At 37.5% G+C, this 21,922-nt stretch overlaps 1 protein-coding gene across 1 annotated transcript in view; it reads left to right on the plus strand.

Moving 5' to 3' along the window:
* Positions 1–21,922, plus strand: part of LOC133208425 (uncharacterized) — a 79,411-nt gene that overhangs the window by 32,934 nt on the left and 24,555 nt on the right. The window contains exons 5-7 of the mRNA XM_061346251.1: positions 3,372–3,458; positions 6,737–6,820; positions 12,745–12,914. Coding sequence (XP_061202235.1) covers positions 3,372–3,458; positions 6,737–6,820; positions 12,745–12,914 — 341 coding nt within the window. The remainder of the gene's footprint in view (positions 1–3,371; positions 3,459–6,736; positions 6,821–12,744; positions 12,915–21,922) is intronic.

A 21,922-nucleotide genomic window follows, 5' to 3' on the forward strand; every position in this document is an offset into this window, starting at 1 on the left:
TAATGCCCAGTAATGTTCTGCTAAGTCATTGGTAGATATATGTTGACTACACTGCTGCCTGAAAAAGGAGAGCTGTTATTTAATAAGGCAAGTTTCTCAGACCATAATCTGCATTCTGTTTTCTAATGAAAGCTGGCTCATGCATTTTTGCTTATATCCCTAACATATCTGCATCACTCTGAAAACAAGCACCAGTAAATGCCTATTCAAGCTTTTAGTAATCAGTCACCTGATTGTTAATAATTTCATTTTTTCATTGGTGAGGAGGCACTTAAGTCTAGCAGAGCTTTGTCTATTATTTTATTAAACTAAAAACCTAGATCAGTAGTACAATGTGAATTGAATAATTACTTGTTATCCAAATTCTGTGCTGTACTTTTCACGTGATATTGACATGGGCTACCTGATCACTTTGTGGAGTAGTAGAAGTAGAAATGCAGTTTAGTCATGTAATTTCTGTGGTACTCTCAGGACATAGACTGTATAATTGACTACAGACAGCGTAAAAGCCATCTTAGAGTTTCATCCAGTCCTAGTAATATGTGTGTAGTCCCATGGGCTGCATCTAAGGATCATGCTAATTTTATTAGCAACTCCTATTGCTTTAATTAAACTGTATAAATTCCCACCTGGTCACTGTTGTGCCAACACCTTTCCTTCAATTTTTATTTTAATGTATAGATAATCTGTGGTTTTGGAGTTCCATTCAGATTTCCTGAATTATCCATTGTGTTTTCCACATGATACAACACAATTTTTAGGGGTGAATAGGGTTTCAAATTGAGTTAATGGATTTAAGTGAACCTCTGGATCAAAGCAAAGACCTGTGTTTCTGAAGTTGGCCAGTTCTTTGTAGGAGCCAGGTATTCAAAACAACTTGCTGTCCGAAAGCACCAAGCTAAGCACATGCTGTTCAAAACACCTGCAAGCAAGCTCTGCATTAACATTTGCTGTGTATATGCCACAAAGCAGAGGGATGTGAATTCCTTAGTGGACTGTTAATTTACATGTTATACGCTTTCAAATATTTCCAAAAGCAAATGTGAAATGATTAGTAATCTGTTCATGTGCTCACAAAATGTTATTAGAAAAATGCCTTGGGCAGTATGTTATGTTGACTAAAATGGATAATTTTGTATTTTAAAACTAAAGCAACTTCTCCAGCCCCAAACAAATCTTAGGATCTGCCCAGAGCCCAGGCTTCCTGGTCACAGCAGTTCTCAAGGTGTATGTTGAACTGAGGGGGGAAAAGGCCAACACCACCTCCCCCACCAAGAGCCATGATCTAAGGTTTGCAGCAATTTTGAATCTTCAGAAAGCCTCACTGAAAGTCTTCTGTGGAGTCCTGCAGTTTAAACTGACTTACCTACGAAATCACCGTAAGGAGGTGATTCTGGCATTTACCATTCATTCTACCTATGTAGGTTTTAAAGTCTGCATGTTGCTCTGGAGAAATCAAACCTGGTTCTTCTTTTTACTTCTTCTGCATAATTTTCTGTCTTTAGCTCTGTGCAGTTCTGACAGACCCAAAGTCCTGGACAAAATATCTCATAGTCCTCAAGGACATGTTGAGGTTGTTCTTTCCTTTTTTTTTTTTCTTTCTTTCTTTTCTTTTTTTATTTGTATTTTTTTTTTAGTTAAAGTCCAAAAAGCAAGCTGTTTAATGACATTTGTCAATGTATCTCTTGCTTGAATAATGGTTTCCATGCCTCACAGATTCAAATATAACATGACACTTCCTCCTAAATGCCAATTATTCTGTCCAGAAGTGCTGTCCAGAAGTCTAATCCTCAGAGTTTCACACCAGATCCCCAGAATAAAGAATATGGGGCATTAAAATTGAATAAAAGCTGTTGTGCTATTAAGACTATACGAAAAGCCTATGCACTAGCTGAATATTGCCTGTATGGTTGCAACATACTTTCCAGCAATTTACATTTACAACTATGAAGTAATTGAATAAAGAAATGCATCATTATTTTCTTTTTTTAGCACATAGGCGAATTATTTTGCCAACATGTGAAGGGGTGTTCATATAACATCACGGTGCTTTGTGCTAGAGAAAAACAATTACAGTGAATAAGGTAGAATGGCTCTGTTATTGCAGTACATAAGACTTTGATTACATACTGCCAAGATTCATACCAGCCTAGTAGTTGTTGACAGATAAAGTAACAAAAATGAAACTCATTTATTTTTTCTTTATTGAGACCTCAAGGTAAAGCAAATTTTCAGTTCTTGTACTTACTACATTGAAGGAACAGAGACTGACAGTCAAAATGTGCCAGTCCAGAAATATAAATTAAACCTAGTTTCATATCAAAGTTTCATTTAGTCTCTGAAAAGGAGCTGCTGCTTGGATTGTTTTTGATCAGAAAACAAATACACTGCAGATTACTATAGTGTACCTTGGATGAATTAACCCCCTTGTACTTTTAGTTCTTATGTATTTTCCAGGGTATAGATCTGTGTCTATCTAAGCAATTTTAAAATTTGTTATGGACTTAATTATTTCACTTTTAATCTCTTCAGTGATAATTTACTGTGTTTACAAACCAAATGAACATGAGGATGTCTTTAATGAAGTGTAGCACTTTTGCTGAAGGAAGGATACCTTTTGAGGAAAAAGCTCTCCCTCCTTCCTTGTGTAAAGAAAATTATTTTGGCTTTTACAGAGAGTTCCTCTAGGCAACTAGAATGCTGCATTATTCCTTTATAAGTCTAACAAACTACTTTTGTTTGTAAACTTGATTAGCTTCTAAAGAGCAGATAAAACTAGTTGTTGAAATAGAAGTGCTAAAATGAGTGGCTTTATCCCATCAAAATCATCTTGTAGTTACCTAGCCCAACTGAACATAATTACTGTTCAGATTAATGAGGCAGTATTGTAGTATCTCCTCTGTAATTAAACACTTCTATGGTTGAATACAGTATTAAAGATGCACCAGACGTTGAAACCTCAGTGGTGAAATTTAAAACTGTTGAAATTGGAGGGGTCAGCTGTGAAACACAAATTCCTCTGCAGCATGATAATTCACTTGTACAACGTGTTTCAAGAAAAATTTGGCTTACGTTGGGGATGCTGCATTTCTTTAAGTTTTCTTATCATTCTATCATCTAAATTTGAGAATTTTTCTCATTAGTTCCTGAGCAAAGTAACATAAAGTGCACTTGTTTCCAGAATTACCTTTTCTGACCTTTCACAAGATGATAATTGCAGTACCAGTAGGCTTAGAGGACCTGTTTAAAAAAATTAAGCTTATAAAGTAGCAAAAAATGCCCCTTTACTTGCTGGTGTCGATTTCAAAATTAACATTTTGGTTCATGTGCTTCTAATAATCGCTGACCCTTACTTCATGTGCTTTCCACAGGAAATGAATACAGCAGAAATTACTTTGACCTGTTGATGGATGAGGAAATAAACCCAAGGCAGTGTGGGATGGAGGTCAGTGAAGAAGGTGAGGCAGAATTAAGTATGTAATTTTGGTGTCAGAATATTCTTTTCCATTCATGAAAATGAGGTGACAAAGATCACATATGCAGTTCTATTTAAATATTGAGGTTTACAATTTAAATTATAAGCCTTAACCGCTCTAAACAGGATAGGCAGTATACATAGTCTTTGATCAAGGACAGTGAGTTAATGGACGGGTAAAAGTGAGGCTGTGCTGTGTTCACTTCATTACCATAGCAAAATGAAGCTCGCTGAGAGAACATTGTCTGCACCATGTTCTCTTTAATTAACGAAGTTAGGCCAGAGCTGAGTACTAAGCTGTAGCTTTTTTGCAACCCAGCTCCCAAAGTCCTCCTTAAAGAACAGTTTTTGTACTCCCCTGAAAGTGTGTTTGCCTAACAGAAGGAAACCTCAGAGTCTGTAACAGTTCCAAGCAGATGAGGAGGCTTTTTTAGATTCTTTTTGCCAGTTTAGCAGAGATGTTTAGCTTTGCTGTCTGTGAGCGATAGTGAGGAGTGGAGGGTGTGACTTTGCTGAGCTGGGAGAAGTTATGCATAGGTATGAGAAAGATTAACCAGGAGGTATTGTCTAACGGAGGAAATTCTTTCGCTGTCATGGCTTTCAGATAAAAAAGCGGGTGGGAACGGGCCTGCCTGAATTTGCATGGACTTAAGTAAGAACATCATCGCTGTAATGAAGTGCTTAGCTACGCACTGAATGCTTTGGCCCAGATTCTTTTGTTAAGCTCTAACAACCTGATAGCACGCAAGACCCAGACTTCCTCTGTTACTTTCATAGGGCTTAAATTTTTTAAACCTTGTGCTATTTATACTGCAGAAATTCTTGAGACACACAGTTGTAAGTCATTGCTAAAGAAACTTGTCTAGTGTAAAGGGTCTCTGGAAACCATGAGAAACTTTGAGTAGGTACAGAAGTTTAAACTTTTGAGGTAGAAACTTGTGTGACTGAGAAAAATAGGCTCTGATGCACATCAGTAACTTAAATTTCTGTGTTCTGAATAAATAAAAAAAAAAAAACCAGGGTTTATCAAGAGTGAATTACAACTAACTCCTAACCCCTATATTTCCCAATTTTCTACATAGGGCAGCAATGAAGCCAACTTCTGGCTCAGAGTGTTTAAATAAAAGATTTTTTTTCCTGTTGGTACTGCCTTGCTTCATCTTATGAATAGACTTCATTGAGTCATGATCTGCTTCATAAGCAGAGAATGAAAAGCAGATTAGATTTCTGTAACTACACGTGTGCTTAAAAACATGTACAGATAGAGTGGTGACACAAGGGATATAGGGAAGTACAATTTTCTGTGGGAGAAGGTGTTCTTTTGTCTGTGTTGAAGGGGTGCGATACATAGTTAACCTTATTTTTTATTATTTTATATATATATGCATATTTTTATTTAGAACACCTGAAGGCTCTGAAAAAGTCCATAACACTATCCATTTCTGGGAGTGGGGTTGGAGAGGGGTTTTTAGGCACTTGCCTAAAGGCTAGACATGAGATCCAGATGTGAAAAGCTGTCCTTTGGTGTTTCTCTTTTTTCTCCCCAGCAAAACTGTCACCCAAAGGTTGGGGTAGCACTTGCTTATTAAAGGTCTGTTAGCAATGGTGCTGGCCTCAGTTTGGTTGTGTTGAAATCTGCAGAGCAGTTGTAATGTTATATTTTCCCAAAAGAGCTAGATTTCTCTGCCAAAAGCAAAGCTTCGACCTTGGAGATATGCAAAAGCTGTCTGGACATGGTCCTGGGCAACTTGGCTGTAGGTAGCTCTTTTTGACTGTGGAGGTTGCACCAGATGACTTCCAGAGGTCCCTTCCCACCTCAACCAGTCTGATTAAGTGATACTCACAAACCAGGCTCATAATTTGGTTTCCATTCCTTTACAGAAGTGTTAAATAAATGGAACTACATTTGTATGTAGTGGACGGAGTTAAAAGTGTAGTCAGAACTGATGTCTGGTCCTACGTGTTCATCTCCTGATTGGAAACTGTATTTGTTTACTTCTTTTTTCCCAGCTAGCAGCTTGTCATTAATGAGACAAAATCAGAACAAGATGGAGAAATCAGGGCACACTTCGAAGTTACCATCTTCTTATGACTTATGCAAGTCAGGCCCAATGCCCAAAGAGATTAGGTGGTGAAAAGAAAATCTTCAGCCACTAACTCCATTATACAAAGTTAAATATAATTTTAATGTGTTCATCATATAGGATTCTATAATGGGTTATTCTGTGGGATTGAAGATATTGACAATTATCTTTTCTATATTTGATAAATAAAATTTATTCTGGAAATTTGAGTTAATAATGCCCTGACAGCAAACACCGCCTCACTATGAATTTGCTTCCCCCCATCATCAAGGGAACATTTCCATGCTATATGCTCAAAGAAACGTAAAAAGATTCTGTACTTGCAGAAGAGATTTGCAAAAACCTCTCTCTCTGAATGTTCAGCATAACTGGAACACTCAGCTTTGAAATTTCAGGGTAAAGAAAACTCATTCTTTGATATTGTATCAGGCACTTAAAAAGAGCCACACAGGGTTGCTTGTAGCTGTATTTCAATTCACCTACCATGTGTGCGTTTCTCTATCCTACTTGCCTGTCTCCACTGACAACTTAGAGAAGCCAGGTTCTGGGAGATCTGAACAGTCTCAACTGATCATTTCTCCCTTGAATATACACACTTGAAGTGATTTTCTAGGTGTCATGGATGAAGGTATGTGTCTATGTGTCCCTTGTTCCTTTTTAAAATCTGTAGATGTTACTGGGAATTTGAATGACTGACCAGCCATGAATCTAAAATTCGTAGCATTCTGTAATGACTACTCATACTAGAGAGTGTGTTAGTATTATGGACAGCTAGGTAAAATTTCTAATAGAGATCCAGAATCACGTTAAAGAAGAAATTAGGTACCTTGACTTTTATTAAGAGTCAAACGGAATTCATCTGGTAATTTGAATATAAATTATAATTTCACTAGTCTATTAGCACATTAGTAAACCATTTTCAGTTCAGATCCAGTTATTCCTCACCATTTAAAAATATATGATTATATTTTTTTATTTTAAACTGTTTTTCAGGACTAGGAAGAAAATGACAGTCACCTCTGATGAAGCTATCACTGTGAAAACTGTTTTAAAGCGTCAAACGGTTTACTAGGTTTTGTGCTTTTATAATAAAAAATAAAAGTTAAAACAGTGTTTCTTCAAATACTACTGGAAGAAACAATAGATAATTTTCTGTTCTTTTGGTTTTTATTTTAAGATCCTGTGAAATTTGATGAGCAAATCCTTTATGGTAAATTGATGAAGCTTCTAGATGAAGAAAACATAACATTGGACTTACAAGGTAAATAACAAACATTTGCATAAAGAAAACTAAAACTCTTGAGTCTGGATGTGGGAGGAGAGTGAGTAATCTATCCCATTGAACTCAGAACCAAAAGGGACATTGGTTTTAATGTGAGCCTGTAAGATCTTTTTTGCCCAAATGTTTTTGTTTTGAGTCATGTTGATGTGGTTTTAAGTATCACTTAAGTGAGTGCTTTCTCTAGGCTACTTAATTGCATGTTGAATTCCACTCTTATGAAAGAAGACTGGAAATATCATTGCTAATGTGCTCAAAGCTAGAAATCTAAATTATTATTTAAGTTCATGAATGATTGGATCATTTGTCAGATGCACGGGTCACATCACGCACTGTTTGAGGTTATCTACTTGAGGATACACGAACAGGTAAGAAAATGTTTTCTGTGGCTTTGTTATAAAATACTAATTGATGTTGCATCTGCATTAAAAACAACAAAGTGTGAGAGAAGAGATTTCTTTACCTCAAGCCAACAGCCTTACTTTGGATTCACTTATTTTTACAGGCATTATTTAACACCCAGCTGATTCATGAGACTGTCTCCACCACAGCCTTTAGAAAAGACGCATGTCTGCTGGTCTCCTCTGGTTCATCCTAGGAGAAGTAACATATGAACAAGCCCTGGCTCAGTGATGCACTTATATTTTTGTGCTCCCAGCCCTCCTTTTTCAGCAGGTCTTTGGTGCAAATGTATTTTCTGGGTTGCTTTTTATTTTTTTTTTAAATCTGTATGAGGTTTCCTGTTATATTTCAGTTATGTTCAGGACCTACTCTGTCAGAGAGACAGAGTGAACAGTTGCCTACAGCACTGGAGCTCCAGAAGCTGCAACATGGTTTATAACTATTTAGTTTGTGAGCAACTTTATTCTAGAAGTGACAAATATTTTCATTCACATAGGATTGCAAAATCCCTTGAACTGGCACTGGTCACGTCAGTACTGTCTTTGAAACCTGTTTTGCCTCATTTTAAATGCAAGGAATAAAAAAAGTACAACCATCACCAAATTCCCAGCTAAATTCATGCAGATACCTTAAGCAAAATTCTTTAAATAATTATTAGCAAGCTCTCTATTTTTGTATGTTATGTTAAAGCTCGATGCTGCTGAGAGAGATTATAGCAATGCTGTTTTTATCCTGCAACAACATAGATTAAAATAAAATCTTGTTTGGCTGTGAAGTCAACCTTAGTTCTATAGGAAAGATTGACATGGGGTGTCTATCTGAGCTACTTATGTAATCCCTGTTTACCAATATTTATGGCATTTCATATTCCTTAATGACCCTGTATGATGAAGGGAAATGTTGTGATGTCATTTTACAGGCTGCCCCAGGGTGGGGTCTAGTCCTTTTTCCATTAGCTTTCTGAGAGATAGCTTCCGTGGCCCTCTCAAAGTGGTGAAGGGAGAAGCGCCTCTGGATAGTGGTTCAGTCCACCTCATGCAGACACCTCTTAGCTGATTAGACAAATTGTGCCCTGGAAGCAGTTCTTCTCTTTCCTTTGGGTCTAGAAGGCTCTTGGATAGTTCACTTAGACTTGTCTGTCCTTTTTGCGTGGCTAAAAGCAAGTGAGATAAATTGTACCATGAGTACTTGTCTATTTGTAAGCAAGGGAACAGGGAATAAAGAGAAAGCCTTCCCCGTATATCAGTGCTTACTCTTTCCTCCAGTTAGGTGCCCTAAAACTTCATCTTACATTAAAAATAACATTAATGAACATTGTTAAGATGAACAAACAGATGCTTTACAGAGGATAATAGAAAATAACATATTTAGAGAGGAATCTGGTTTAACGGATCTCCTCAAATGTTTATAATATAAACTCACCAGGTATGTTTAAACTAAAAATGTCTTTTTCTCCAACTGGTTTTATCAAACCCCCATGAAAGGCAGAATGCTCTTATTACTGTTAAGCTATGTGGATGAAAGGCATCCAAAGCCATTTGAACATACATAGTGCACTCTGTGGATGGTGATCTTGTGCTGAGGCTGCCAAGGTTGCTGAGTTGCTAGCTCACCGATCCAATTCAAGGGCAAGCAAATGCATTAACACATATGTCTTGATTCCAGGTACATGTCAGAGCCCCCCATGTAGGTATGAAGGCAGTGAGTATGGAGACACGTCAGACTGCAGCTGTCTTGTGTCTTGGGCCTCAGTGCTTTTATTTCTTAAAAGTGTCACAATGGTTATCAGTGCCACAATGGTCCTATGGGTGAATATTACGCCCTGTCCTACCTGAATTTTTCACTCATCTTGGCTTGGGTGAATAAAACCAAGAAAAAAGCAAGATTTTTCCTGAGAAAGTGAGGCTTGTGCAGTCTCTACCTCTGTGTGTGTATATCAGGCTGTATTTATTTCTACCTGTGTTTCTCCCTCCCAATTTTTGAACCTGTTGTTCACTTCCAATGCCCTTGTTGGTTTTTTTTAACAGAGAACAAGTCTCACAGGTCTGACATCCCTACCAGTTCTATGAAAGTGGGCAGCTGAACAGAGCAGACAAGCATTATTAATGTCTCCACTGAGGGAAAGCTAATATGGGAGTTTGGCCCTTATTAGACATCAGAAAATCCATAGAAAACTAGGATTCATTTGGTTCCACTCTTACAGAACTGCTTCTTTTCTTCATTTGACCACTGAGCTGAAAAATCACGTAGTCATACAGTCCTAATTAATAGATCATCCCCAAAGGAAAGAAAAGAACACGGCTCAGAATTTATATAATTGCATATTTAAAGCATTTTGCTGCTGAGTAACCTGTTGGTCACTCTTGTGTTATGTGTTAGTTCATATTATACAGCAACTTAAAAGGCAACAGTGCTTTTTTAGAGAAGATGTAGACCAAACGTCTCTCAAACAATGTAAGATTGTGATCCATGTGCCATCTAAAGTGATGCTAGATGAATATAATTAAAAATGTTTTCTATTATATTACTTCCTGGTAACAACTGAAAAATTGAAGTGCTATGGTTTGCACCATTTTAGTTGTCTGAAACTGATGTGTGAGCCTTTGGTGATGTTTTTTTTTTTACTACAATTTATACAGAGTCTTTGAGAACAAAGCAGCCAAAGTGCATTTTACATGTGGAGTTTATAGCTACTTTATGCATTCAAACCCATGCTGGTGAACCTACCCTTTAAATTCTCATTTTATCATATTAAACCATTACTGTCTGATGGACAAATGCAGGAGTAAATGAAGATACAAGCAGCCAAGTTAATACCGGAGAGATTCTTTTAATTACAGCACAGCATCTGCAAATACAGCTTGTGCTAAGAAGTGATTTAAACTACGCAGAAGTATGACTCGCAGTGTTAAGTACAGCTGAGGCAATGAAAAGTTTGAGGCAGATGCTAACAACTTAAAGCTGCCGATTTTTTATTAGGTTATCGGTCTACCAATGAATTTCCTCTTAAATTTTCAGCCATTTGTCCCATGTGTACAGAGTAGTAATATTTTTAACACAATGGCTACTTTTGTACAGCAAGGAGGTGGAGGCTAAGTTTTGGTCAAGAACTGCTCCAGGGTGGCAGCTCAAGCCTCTAACTTGTGTGTCAGTTCAGACAAGGAGCAAAATGGCTGTGACAAGAGTTTCAGAGGTTTCTTTGTAAAGCCAGTGCAGAAGCAATAAACCAGCTAAACAGCCCTTTACCGTTCCTCTAGCTTTCCAGTATCTGAAGGGAGCCTATAAGGATGCTGGGGGAGGGACTCTTCATTGGGGACTGTAGTGATAGGACAAGGGGTAACGGGCTAAAACTTAAACAGGGGAAGTTTAGATTGGATATAAAGAAGAAGTTCTTTACTGTGAGGGAGGTGAGGCACTGGAATGGGTTGCCCAAGGAAGCTGTGAATGCTCCATCCCTGGCAGTGCTCAAGGCCAGGTTGGACAGAGCCTTGGGTGACATGGTTTAGTGTGAGGTGTCCCTGGCCATGGCAGCAGGGTTGGAACTTGATGATCTTAAGGTCCTTTCCAACCCTAACTATTCTATGATTCTATGATTCTATCTTCCCCGTCTTTAGCTCATTCAAAAATGAACAATTTGCCAATTGTGCTTAAATGAGCATATGTATCTTTTTGTCAAATATTTATAAAATTTGAATCATAACTTCTCTGTGTTTTTAGCAGTTATTTCCCTTGAAAAGTTTTTTTGAAAATGCTCTTTCTCTTCTTTTGCTCTTTTTCCACAAAACATGTGCTAATGATCCCAGTGTCTTCCACCAAAACTGGGTTAACTTGATCTGATTCCTCACAGAAATAATAAATGCAAAAAAGAAAAAGGATATTTTGATGAATCACTGCATGGTCACCTTTGTGAACCAAATGTTTTAACTCTTTTTTTTGACATATAATGAATATCTCTCTATGCCCAGGATAGGAATTTGCAGTCTTCCTAGGATGTAAACTTGCACTGCTCCTGTGAAATCAGTAAGCATCTGATTTATACCAGCTGAGCATATGGCCTGTTGTGTGCAACACAGCACTGAGTGGGAACAAGTGGTGCTGCATCTCCTGCTATTGGCAATGTTTCATTTTCCAGCACTTCCTGGATTTTCTCTCTGCTAGCCAAACCCTTAATCTTACAGTAAATTTAAATGTAAATATTGTTTTGTTTTTGCAGTTAATAGTTGTAGGTCAAATCACTTTTCATTAGGCTTGTAAAAAGCTACATGAAGAGATTGTGTACCCTCAGGTAATGGTTTGGGTTGTTTATATCTACTGTACACTTCCCCCAACATGATTTTGAATTGTATCCTGTTGTAATTAAATAAAAGAAACACCCTACTTCCTGTGTGTTGGTGGCACTGAGGTGATTTAAGTACTCAGGAGGCTCAACAATTAAAGTCATTAAACAATGAGTAGTGAGCAAAACTGAAAATGTTAATAGCCTTAGTTTTATCTTTCCTTTTCTGGTCTTCATTAGAGAATGAGAGACTTCAAAGGGAAGTGAGGAAAAAAAATATCTTTTAACTGCTTTCATGTTTTAGGATGGACAAAGAGAAAAGCAAATAACTTGATATGGCAGTTTCTTTCAGAAAAAGGCACAGAGAACTATAAAAACTAGCACAGAAATATAAGGCAAGGAATGTGGACAACCAGTCCCCATTCCAGGACAAAAGTCAGATGTGCACAACCTGATATCTGTAATTTCTTAGTGACCCTAATGTGGAGAAATAAGCAAAAAGTAGATGTCCATTATCTATGACCCAAACTAGTAGTAGTTTTGTAACAGATATCAATGAGAAGATCAATTTTTTTTTTTCCTTAATGTATCATGAAGAATTAAACTGAAAAAAAGGATACAGCTTCTCTTTAAGATTAACTTTATGAATGGGTTTTCTTTTTGTTTACGTACAGCATGTACCCTTTGGTTCTGCATAAGTCACTGCAATGAAATCAGGGGAATGGTGTGGGTGAGAGCAGAACTGGACCTAATTAATTAAGCAGGAGCTGAGTGCACATACCTAGAGGAGGAATCTGATCCTCTAGGGTGAGTGTAAGGAAAATGAAATGTTCACTGTAGCTCCACCTAAAACTCTTTTCAGTTGCAGCTATTCCTCCTCTTCCGCAGGAGAGAAAGGCAAAAGTTGTTCTAAATCCCAATTCCTCTAAGACTTACAGGGGAGCAACGTGACCATGGAAATGCAGAACACCCTTTTAAAAACTATTTAAAGAACAAGCTGCATGTGCTAAATCTGTACCTGTATGTAGGTGCTCCCCTTGAGGACAGTTTTTCTGGTAATGGCACTTGAAACCCCCCAGTTGTTCTACCACTGTTATTTATTCCTGTTCATTGCATGGCATGAATGTTTTAAAATGTTGATGGGCCAAACCTGCTAACTGAGAAGGTACTAGCCAGTGAATGAACTCCCATTTGCTAAGAGATAATCTGCCACTTTTGTTTCAAACAGCCAGTGTTGCCAGTGAGGATTTTCCAGACTCCGTGATGCCTGTCAGCTCCAGTAAAGCACATGACCTTCACAGGGAGCTTGAAGATGAAGAGATTCCTTCATATATCGAACAATTTGAGAGAGATGTTCAGGATGACATAATTCTGCTTGGCAGCTTTTCACTGGAACAGGTCAGATTTAAGAAGTATAAGACAATTTTATCTCTTGCTTCATAACATGATGCTGGCTTGTTAACCTTGTACACTCCAATTCTATTTCGCTGCCTGGCAATACACATATTGAAAGGGGAAAAGATAAACCCTGTCCCTGGCTTGCAATATATGACTGGCACTTTGCTAAGCTAACAACAGGGCCTTTATCTTTGTCTCCATTTCAATGTGCATAAAAATAGATTGCCTTCATTGCTTAAATAGTGGAGTATCTCTGACTGCTCCATAGTAAGTATTGCAATTGAGTTTCAATCAAGTGCCTAAACTTAGGACATCTCTCTGTGACAAATTTAACAGAAGCTTATTCATCTACCAGTGAGAAAGTTCAGATTGGAGCCCAGGAAGGATTTATGTAGCATATTCATTGTACAGAGGATAAGATTATTACCAAATTATAAATCTGTGGTGTTTTTTGTGGTTACAAAGCTTCTTTTGGTTTTCCTTTTGTCATTTCATAGTGTAAAGGGACAATGTGAGGCTCATATTGACAAAAGCACAAGTTTTCAGGGCTGAAATGATACTTGTGGGCACCTAACTATCATTTGTCCCTTTGAAAAATCTCATACCATGAATAGGGGACAGAAAGGGAGATTAATTGATGAATCTATCATTTTTAATTAGCAACATGAGAACAGTGAACTGGCTCCGATGGGCTTAAAATAGGTTATCCAATGACTGGATGGTGATCTAAGCTTTCTTTTATTTTCAAAGGGAATTTTTAGAATTTTTTCACTGTAGGACTAAACCTCATCGTTGCTGTCTGCATATTGGCGAGGGACTCAATTCACTTCCTTGCTGCTTTGCTCTAAATCCTTGTGTAGTTGTATGTCATTCTTTCTGACTTTTTTGTAGCTGTATGCGCCATGTGCAGAAGGTGACTTGGGGGATATTTTTCAGAGAACATGAAATGGGAGAGAAACATGAGGGAAAAGGCCTTGAATAGTATGAAGAGCATCATCTGGCTGAGGGGACTAGTGGAGTAGGAACCTGGGAACAGGTGAAGAGGAAGAGCTGCACCTTTCTAGAAGAGTTTATAATATGCTGAGAGCTAACACTTTAAAGTTTGGGCTATTCAGACAGCCCCAAATCTTCATGAGGCTATGATACCTGAAGGAACACAGTAGACTTGTCAAGCATTTGTTTACCCTTCCTCTAAACATGGTCACTGGGAGGCTGGTCATATTACTTGGACTCTTTTTGGAGATGCTCAGCAAAGTTTGTTTCCTATACAGAAGCAAACTATCTGGTCATCACAAAACGATGTTCAGCTTTTTATCTGACAACCATGGGTGTGAATCCACATGCGATACAATATAATGCTACTTCTTTATTCTCTTTCGGAGAAAAAAAGTCCTCAGTTAATGTGATTGAACTGGTCTACGAGTGGCTTATAGTTATGGACTCAATACTTTATACTGCACAGAAGAGGCCTTTAATGCCTCTGTTTTCTGTCCATTCCTCCCTCACATCTCTAACTTCAGTTGTCTGTTATCCTGTTTAGGAATTCAGTCATGCTGACATGGTATCAGCATTATTGAATGATGGCATAGTATCTGCATCCTGCAGTGAGGAGGGTAACGAGAGGGTCACTGTAAAAACTATATTGTCTTCTAGATCAGTGATGTATGTGTCTATTCTTTCCTTGGAAGCACACAGAAATCGTGTATTCAGTCCCTTTGAACAGAAAATGAAAGGTGACATTGGAAGTAGAGGCTGCTAACGTGAACCTCTTGTGTCATATTGGCATTCAAAACCATTTAACAATAATGTAAGCATGCTTATTCTTCTTTAATTGACTTTCTTTATTCTTTAATGTGCCGTATTTACTCTTTGATCTGCAGACATACCCTTGAAGCATTGCAGTGTTGATGCCTTTCCACAGCTGCTACAGGTTCAGTACCAAGACTGCTGCCATGGTCTTCAGAATCTGTCACTGCTATCTTTGGGATGCCTCCAGCTGTTGTAACTTGAATGTATGTCTATTGGTTTGAAATAGTCTTAAATTTGGCAGGTGGCATTTACTTCTTACCAGAAAAAAAAAAAAAACACCCCCAAAAAGTCTCTCTTCCTTCTGCAGGTTTAGTAAGTAGCACATGTACTTTAGCCAAGTGTAATTTATGATTAATTTAATCTGCCATAATGACATAAAGTGAGCCTGAAACAAGCTTCTATCAATTTCGCTGTTAGAGGTAACATAATATTTTTAAATGTCTACCAAACTGAATAATTAACCCTGGGGCTGAGTGAAGAAATCTAATAGATACCTCTCTCACATTCCTTTGCTTTGATAAAATGAAAATAAAACATGGGATCCCAAGGATTAAAAATAAGTGACAGTTTACAGTACATAAAACTGGTTTTATAAGCGAAGTTCAGAAACACCCTTGAGTTGCTGCTATTTCCTTTCAGGCTGCCAATATTTTCTCCAATGAGACATCTGATTCACACTACAGCTTTGCTGACAGCGTTGGCACAAAGAGGACATCTATGTATTAATTATCTATCCCCTTAGTTCATTGCTTTTCTTCTCTACTTTGCAGCTTTACAGTAAATGGGTGGTTTTTGTTTAAATAGCAGCTCAGTGCATGAGATCAGTGTGATTAAAAGTTTTTGAAAGAGCAGATGCACTTTCCAAAATAAGTATTAAAAAAAAATGTTTATGCAAGATTCTGGCTCTGGAACTTTAAGTTGCATTGTTACTTACTTCATGTTTTGTTTTGTAAATACAAAAGTTGATAGTTGAGATTGGCAAGATATGTAAGGGAAGACCTGATAGATTCTTGTAAAGAAAGCATTAAACAGATGTCAGTGTTCTGTTAACACACACATTAAAGGATATTAAATTTGGAAAGCAGTACTGTTTCCTGTGGCCTAGGCCTACAGATTTCAAAATCCCCAATGACATTTGCTTTTAATAAATTAAAATAAACTCTACTGAGAGAAAATCATAAGTGTTGTGGTAGAAGCTGGGCAGGTAAATACAAGGCTGGGTATGCAGAATGCCACAGAAAGCCATCTGTCATGAGACAAACAGAGACACATACTTATGGGCAGAACTTGATCTTACAGAGCAGACAAATATGCAATGAAAGACCTGACATAATGATAGCTTAAAGTGTTTGATTAGAGGCAAGGTGCTCTCAAACCATGAGAGGCTGCTGAGGATGCAGCTAACACTGGTGATTGTGGTGAGATTGCACTTGATGGGCCTTTGACAACATAATCTCTCTCATCATTAATTCAGATGCCATTGAAAAATACTAGGTCTGTGGTTTCCAGCTCTTTCTGAACTGAGGTGATAAAAGTGGCTTTCAGCTTTATGTAGGTACTCTTAGAAAAAAATTATTAATAGGACGGGTGGATGAATCAATACTTTCAGGAGCATCTTTCCTGCTTGGCCATCCTCTTTCTGCAACTTGGCTGGTATTCTTAACTGAAGGTAACTTGTTCATAACCTCCTTTACAGGATTCAGCTGCTACATTTAGTCCTCTGTGCTGGACATAACACCTTGCAGGACCTTATCATTACAACTATATAATCAGTTCTGACCCATGACCTCAATGAGAATTACTCAAGAACCTCTGGAAGTGCAAGTTTTGCTCTTCAGTACCAGCAGTTGAGTTATAGTAGTAAGAAATGAGCTATTTGTTGCAGGTGGCTAGTAATAAAATATTGCCTTTCATCAAGAGATTTACCTTTTGGTTAAACAAAGGTTAATGCTTCTGAGCAGTATACTTAATATTCTTACAGGGTGAATATCAGCACACTGACTCTTTGCCAAGTCACAGTGAGATCAATATATATGATTTTGGAGTGATTAGTTTTCTTTTGGTGACACGTAGATAAAAATTGGTACTATGTAAGATGATGACAAATCTACCCTCCAATCAGGAATTTAATCAGTGGAATTAGATCTCAGTCTCATAAAACAATGCACATTTGCCTACATGTTCTAATTTGTTGGATAATACTGTTATTTATATTCTGATGGTACCTGCAGACTACCCCTCATGGAAATTGTGGCCTACTAAGCATCGTACAATCCTTTGTGATCATTCTTCATGAATCATAATTCTTGTGTGAATATGCACACCTAAAAGCTATGCAGAATTCAAGGTGATTTTTTAACTCAGCCAAAACCTGGCTGGTACTTTTTGACATTAGCCAAGAATTTAAAAGACTGTCATGTGAAAATGAGTCATTTTTTTTTGTTTTACTGAGAATTGCAGGTCAAGAATACAAAGCTGGTTATGTTCCATTTACACCATGTCTTAAAAGTGAGCGACTTCAATTTAAGTAAGCTACTTATATGCTACACTCATTATTTGAGTGTCAAAACATCTTTATAGTTTTTTAGTATAATGGTTTCCATTTAATTGATGTGAATAACGTAGGAATTACAGGTATCTCCATTTTACAGAGGAAGATGGAGGGCAAAGAAAGACTGAAATCCACACCATCAGAAATGCTTAACACCTAATTTTTTTTAAAATCTGTGATTAGGCCAAGCTCCTCAAATTCATTAAAGTCCTGCCAGGTAGACTGCTCTTAGACTGGTGAAAAGCACTTTAATGGAACCTGTATTTGAGGGAAAATAACAAAAGGTAAACTTGACAAAGCTTTAGGCTTCTGGTCCTTAGACTTCTGATGTCCTGCCTAGTGACTGTCCATGGCCCTCAGATGTGTCAGCACCCACACAGCAGACCCAAAGCTTGATCACGATGTCAGTATGTATAGCTGTATAGTTATATAGTATATATAGGCTCTATAGTATATATAGGCTGACAACTTCAGATTTCTAAGTATCTTTATTCTCTCAGATTTGCTCCTGCTTTCTCAGTGGAAAGCCTGGGAACCCTTCAAATTTCTAAGGTTCCTTCCTGGTTGCTCTGGACACTGAGATATACACTTTGGGTTTAATTTTTATTACTTTTATTTTTTTTCTTGTTTGTTATTTAAGAAGTAGGGGGTTGGACTGGGAATCATGTAAATGTATGTCAACATGAGGAGAACTGTAGAAAAGATACTCTTTATGTTTGTAAAGGGCCTGTCACTGTGCTGTCACAATACTCATAATATTGCTATAGCTGCTCTTTCAAATTGTAAGTCTGTTTTGCTTTGTTAAGGAGTTGTGTGGAGCTTTAGTTAAATAAATATTTAGGAGCAAGTAATGAAGATCTTCTAAGGTATTAACTTAGTTTTTACTGTGTTCTTTTACTCTTTAAGACCAGACAGGTAATTAAACAACTAAACTAATTCTTGATATTCTATTGAGCTGGAACAATGAATCCTACAGCTACTGTAACTGATGATACTGCATTTGCTGCTGCTTAAGGTAATCTGACTGGTCAGCTCTTTGGCTCATTATCCTAATATAAATTCCAGTAAGGAAATCTATTTCTACGGTTCAATAAGCAGAGGCAATTGGAAAGATTCTTCAAAGAGAATCGGTGATTGCCAAGTCCTGTTGAAGTTTAAGTGACTCCATCAAATACTGACCACCTGTAAAAAGAAAAAGAAGCATAGCTCAGATGAGGACTGTAAGCTGTAAGTATGCTTTACTGAAGTGTAGAGGCATGAACCTGCATAAATAAATACAATGAAAACAGATTTTTAGTTGCTCAGGTATTCGCTGGAATAACTTGTCTTTAGTGGTTGGTTTTTTTTTTTAATAATTTATTTAAACTTTTAATATATTTGGAACCAAACTGTAGTCACAGGTGTAGCAAAGCATACTGTTGGTTAGCTTTTATAACAGGAGACTCCTTAGCAGCACTAATAGACTGCACAGGTTTTATGAGCTACAGATAAATGAATTGCTGTAAATGTTGTAACATTTTTTGCTTCTGTAGACTTCCAGTAGAGATGAGTTTGTTGAGCAAAACCTATGCTGGATGATAATTCTGAGCTCTCCTTCACAGAACAGACCAATTCAGGTGGGAAGGGCTGGACCTCTGGAAACTGTCTAGTCCAACTTCCTGCTCAAAGCAGAGCTGAGGTATATTAGGCTTTCCATGTACAATGTGGGTTTTCAAGGGCTTTGGAATTGTTCAGACGAGTTTGTTAGTGTGAAACATAACCAGGTGATCTGTGAGAGGTGTATAGCTACTGGGAGAGACAGTCCAGTTGCATTACATGCGCATTTACTTAGTACAAAGGTGGAAAATTATCACTGTTGCTCAACAAGCTGGCAATCTGTCAGCACAGTTGGTTTCTCTCACTTCACTACGAGTCAGACCCTTACACAAGATGCAGCTTTCAGTACTGCGTGGTTACAATGAGAACATATATTAAAATGCATATATTCACTTGAAGATGTGTCAGCATAGTATATGTTATGATATAATTGTTCATATCAGCATTCAAATCAGAGAAGGAGGCTTAAATTTCAGCAAACAATTTCACCTATAACTTTCAGCAAAGAGATGGAGCAGGATGTGGGCTTGCAAGAGGAGATCTGTTCTCTACAGTGAAAAATCATTAGGCATGGCAACTTGTCATTTCCACTGTTGTAGTTAAGACAATCATGTAGTAAACTGTACTTAAAGCATTGCTTCCCACTTTGTAATTTTCATATACTAATTGCAAGTGAATGTCTCTTTTAATTATAAAGTGCTCAAGTGCATGTCTGCACACTTGAAACAGGATAATGTGAAAGCCGGTACAAATGGAAGTTATTGGATAAGGTTAAAGGCTATGCTTTTATATTACAATTATGGAGACAAATTTGTGAGTTAGCGCTTTATTGACAGAAAAAAGAAAGGGGACTCAGAAAGATGGGGTGTATATATATGCTATATATATATATATACATTCTACACTATAACCTCTGACTTAAACATCAGGTTTTGAGGGCTTTAACAAGGAAATTAGTGATTATGGTTCACTTTTCCCTATCTGCATAACAGACCTAAAATTAGATACCTGCTTTAGGGAAGAGTAAAAGGATTAAAGGAGTAAAGTTTCATGAGGGACTTTGAAGAGGCTATAGAAATAATCAAAACATTTTGTGCTGAAAAAAACAATTTTAAATTGAGGAAGAATGGGGAAAAGCCACAAGAAAGAAGGAGTCTCAGTATTTCTGATCAGTATTTTCTTTCAGTTTTTCTTCAGTTGTTCATGTCGTGATTTGCTGTTGCTATCCAGAAAGTAGAAAAGATTATAAAGCCCTTAAGTTCATCACCTTGCTTATGAACACTTTTTCTTTTTTTGTTTTTAATGTGAACTATTAAATGTTAGATCCATAAGTTGACATAGTTTACTTATTTTCCACTAGCATTGCTGCTGCTACATAAGTATACTGGAGAGAATGTGTTCCCTAATAAAATGTGGTTAGTATCTTCCACTGTATCTCGTTAACATTTTCCATTGTATCTTATTATTTAGGCTAAAATTACTTAGAGCTTCTTAGTAGCTGGTGATATCCAGGCGAATCTGGAGACATATGAATTTGCAGAGCTTTGACAGGCTAGCACGTTTCTGCTTAAGGTCTCTTTATCGATGGCAAATGCCATTTCAGTGTTGTGTATCTTCACTGCTTGGATATGGTTGTCAGGCACTCTGATAAATGGCCTTGCATACGCTTACTACACTCTGTAGATTTTGATGAGGACATCAAGGCTTTATGACCTTGAAGCTACATCTTCTCAACTATGAAATACAAAGCACCTGAAGTAGTAGTACCTGGTGGCTCTGAAGAAACTACAAGCGATCCCTCTGTGAACAGCAAGAGGAAATGAGAAAGCAAGTCCCATTCTGAGGCTGGAAAGCCAAAATCTTTATTTTTCAGAAGCTGGGTAGCTCCAGAAGAGACATCCCTCCAGAGTTTCCTCAGTCCATCTTAAGCAAAGTGATTCAAGTTCTTTTAATTTGTTAGTACAACCATCTTGGAACAAGATCCTGAACAAAAACACATCTGATTTTTGGAGAAGTTCAGGTTCTTGTTTATCACACCTACTTTACAGCCAGCTCTAGTTTCCATAACTGTTCAAAATCAGTGTTTTTAATATATATGCCTTATAAAAGTGTCCACCTCAGCAGAAAGATACAGTCTTCTTGTGTTGACTGGTAGCTCAGTCTTCATTGTTAGAGATTGTGTGATGTTTTCCACATGTATCAAAATGATCAGCCTATAGTTGTCACTAAATGTGTCTGTACTAGTGTAATAAGTCTGTATCGTGACTAAAGTAAATCTCACTTTGTGTTCTGCAGTGTCAGTTTTAAAACAGAGTATGAAGTGTTTTGTTTTTTCTTTTTTTTTCTTCCTAGCTGTTACAAGTGGCTCACTTGTCTAAGCTTTAAATTTTGTGCTCATGAGCAGTAAATTGGTTTAATTTTCTATTTGGAAGGAAAGGTTGCTTTGTTGTTTTTTCTTTTTCCCTTTTAGAAACACGTCTGAGAGTTTGTGGCACATTTTTGGCAGGGTGCACTGTGAATTACACTGACGTATGTCCAGGATTTTGACACAGCTTACCTCCTGGTTTGTGACAATCTCTGAGACAAGGTCACCCAAATTCCAACAGGCAATGCAATTCCCAGGTCAGGCCTTATCTAGCTAGTAGAGTCTTTGCTTTCAACAAAGGGTACTTATGCTGCTTACCTCTCAGTACCTCACTTGTGTTCTCTCTGTAGTTAACATGGAAAGGATAAGCCTCTCAAAATCTCACTTTGCCTTAGAGGAATGTTAGCATTTTTTGTAATTTTTTTTTCATCTCAAATGGTTGTTTTTTGTTTTGTGATACACAGTGCACTAGATGTTGAAAGTATCTGGGAGTGAATCTCCACACAGCAACCAGACTATGAAGGAGGAGGACTAGTTGGCACAAGTGGGACTAGAGACATAGGTTTTGTTTCTAGTCCTGCTGACACTTTGTTTGCAGGGCTCAAGCAAGTCACTTTCACTGGCATTCCACTTCTTCCACCTGTAAAATGGGGTGGACAGGATTTACATTGCTGCATAATGTTCTGG

This window comes from Neopsephotus bourkii, unplaced genomic scaffold, assembly GCF_033783945.1.
Source record: "Neopsephotus bourkii isolate Nb327-2 ecotype Australia unplaced genomic scaffold, CSIRO-AGI_Nbou_v1 NB_272, whole genome shotgun sequence".
Taxonomy (NCBI): Eukaryota; Metazoa; Chordata; class Aves; order Psittaciformes; family Psittacidae; genus Neopsephotus; species Neopsephotus bourkii.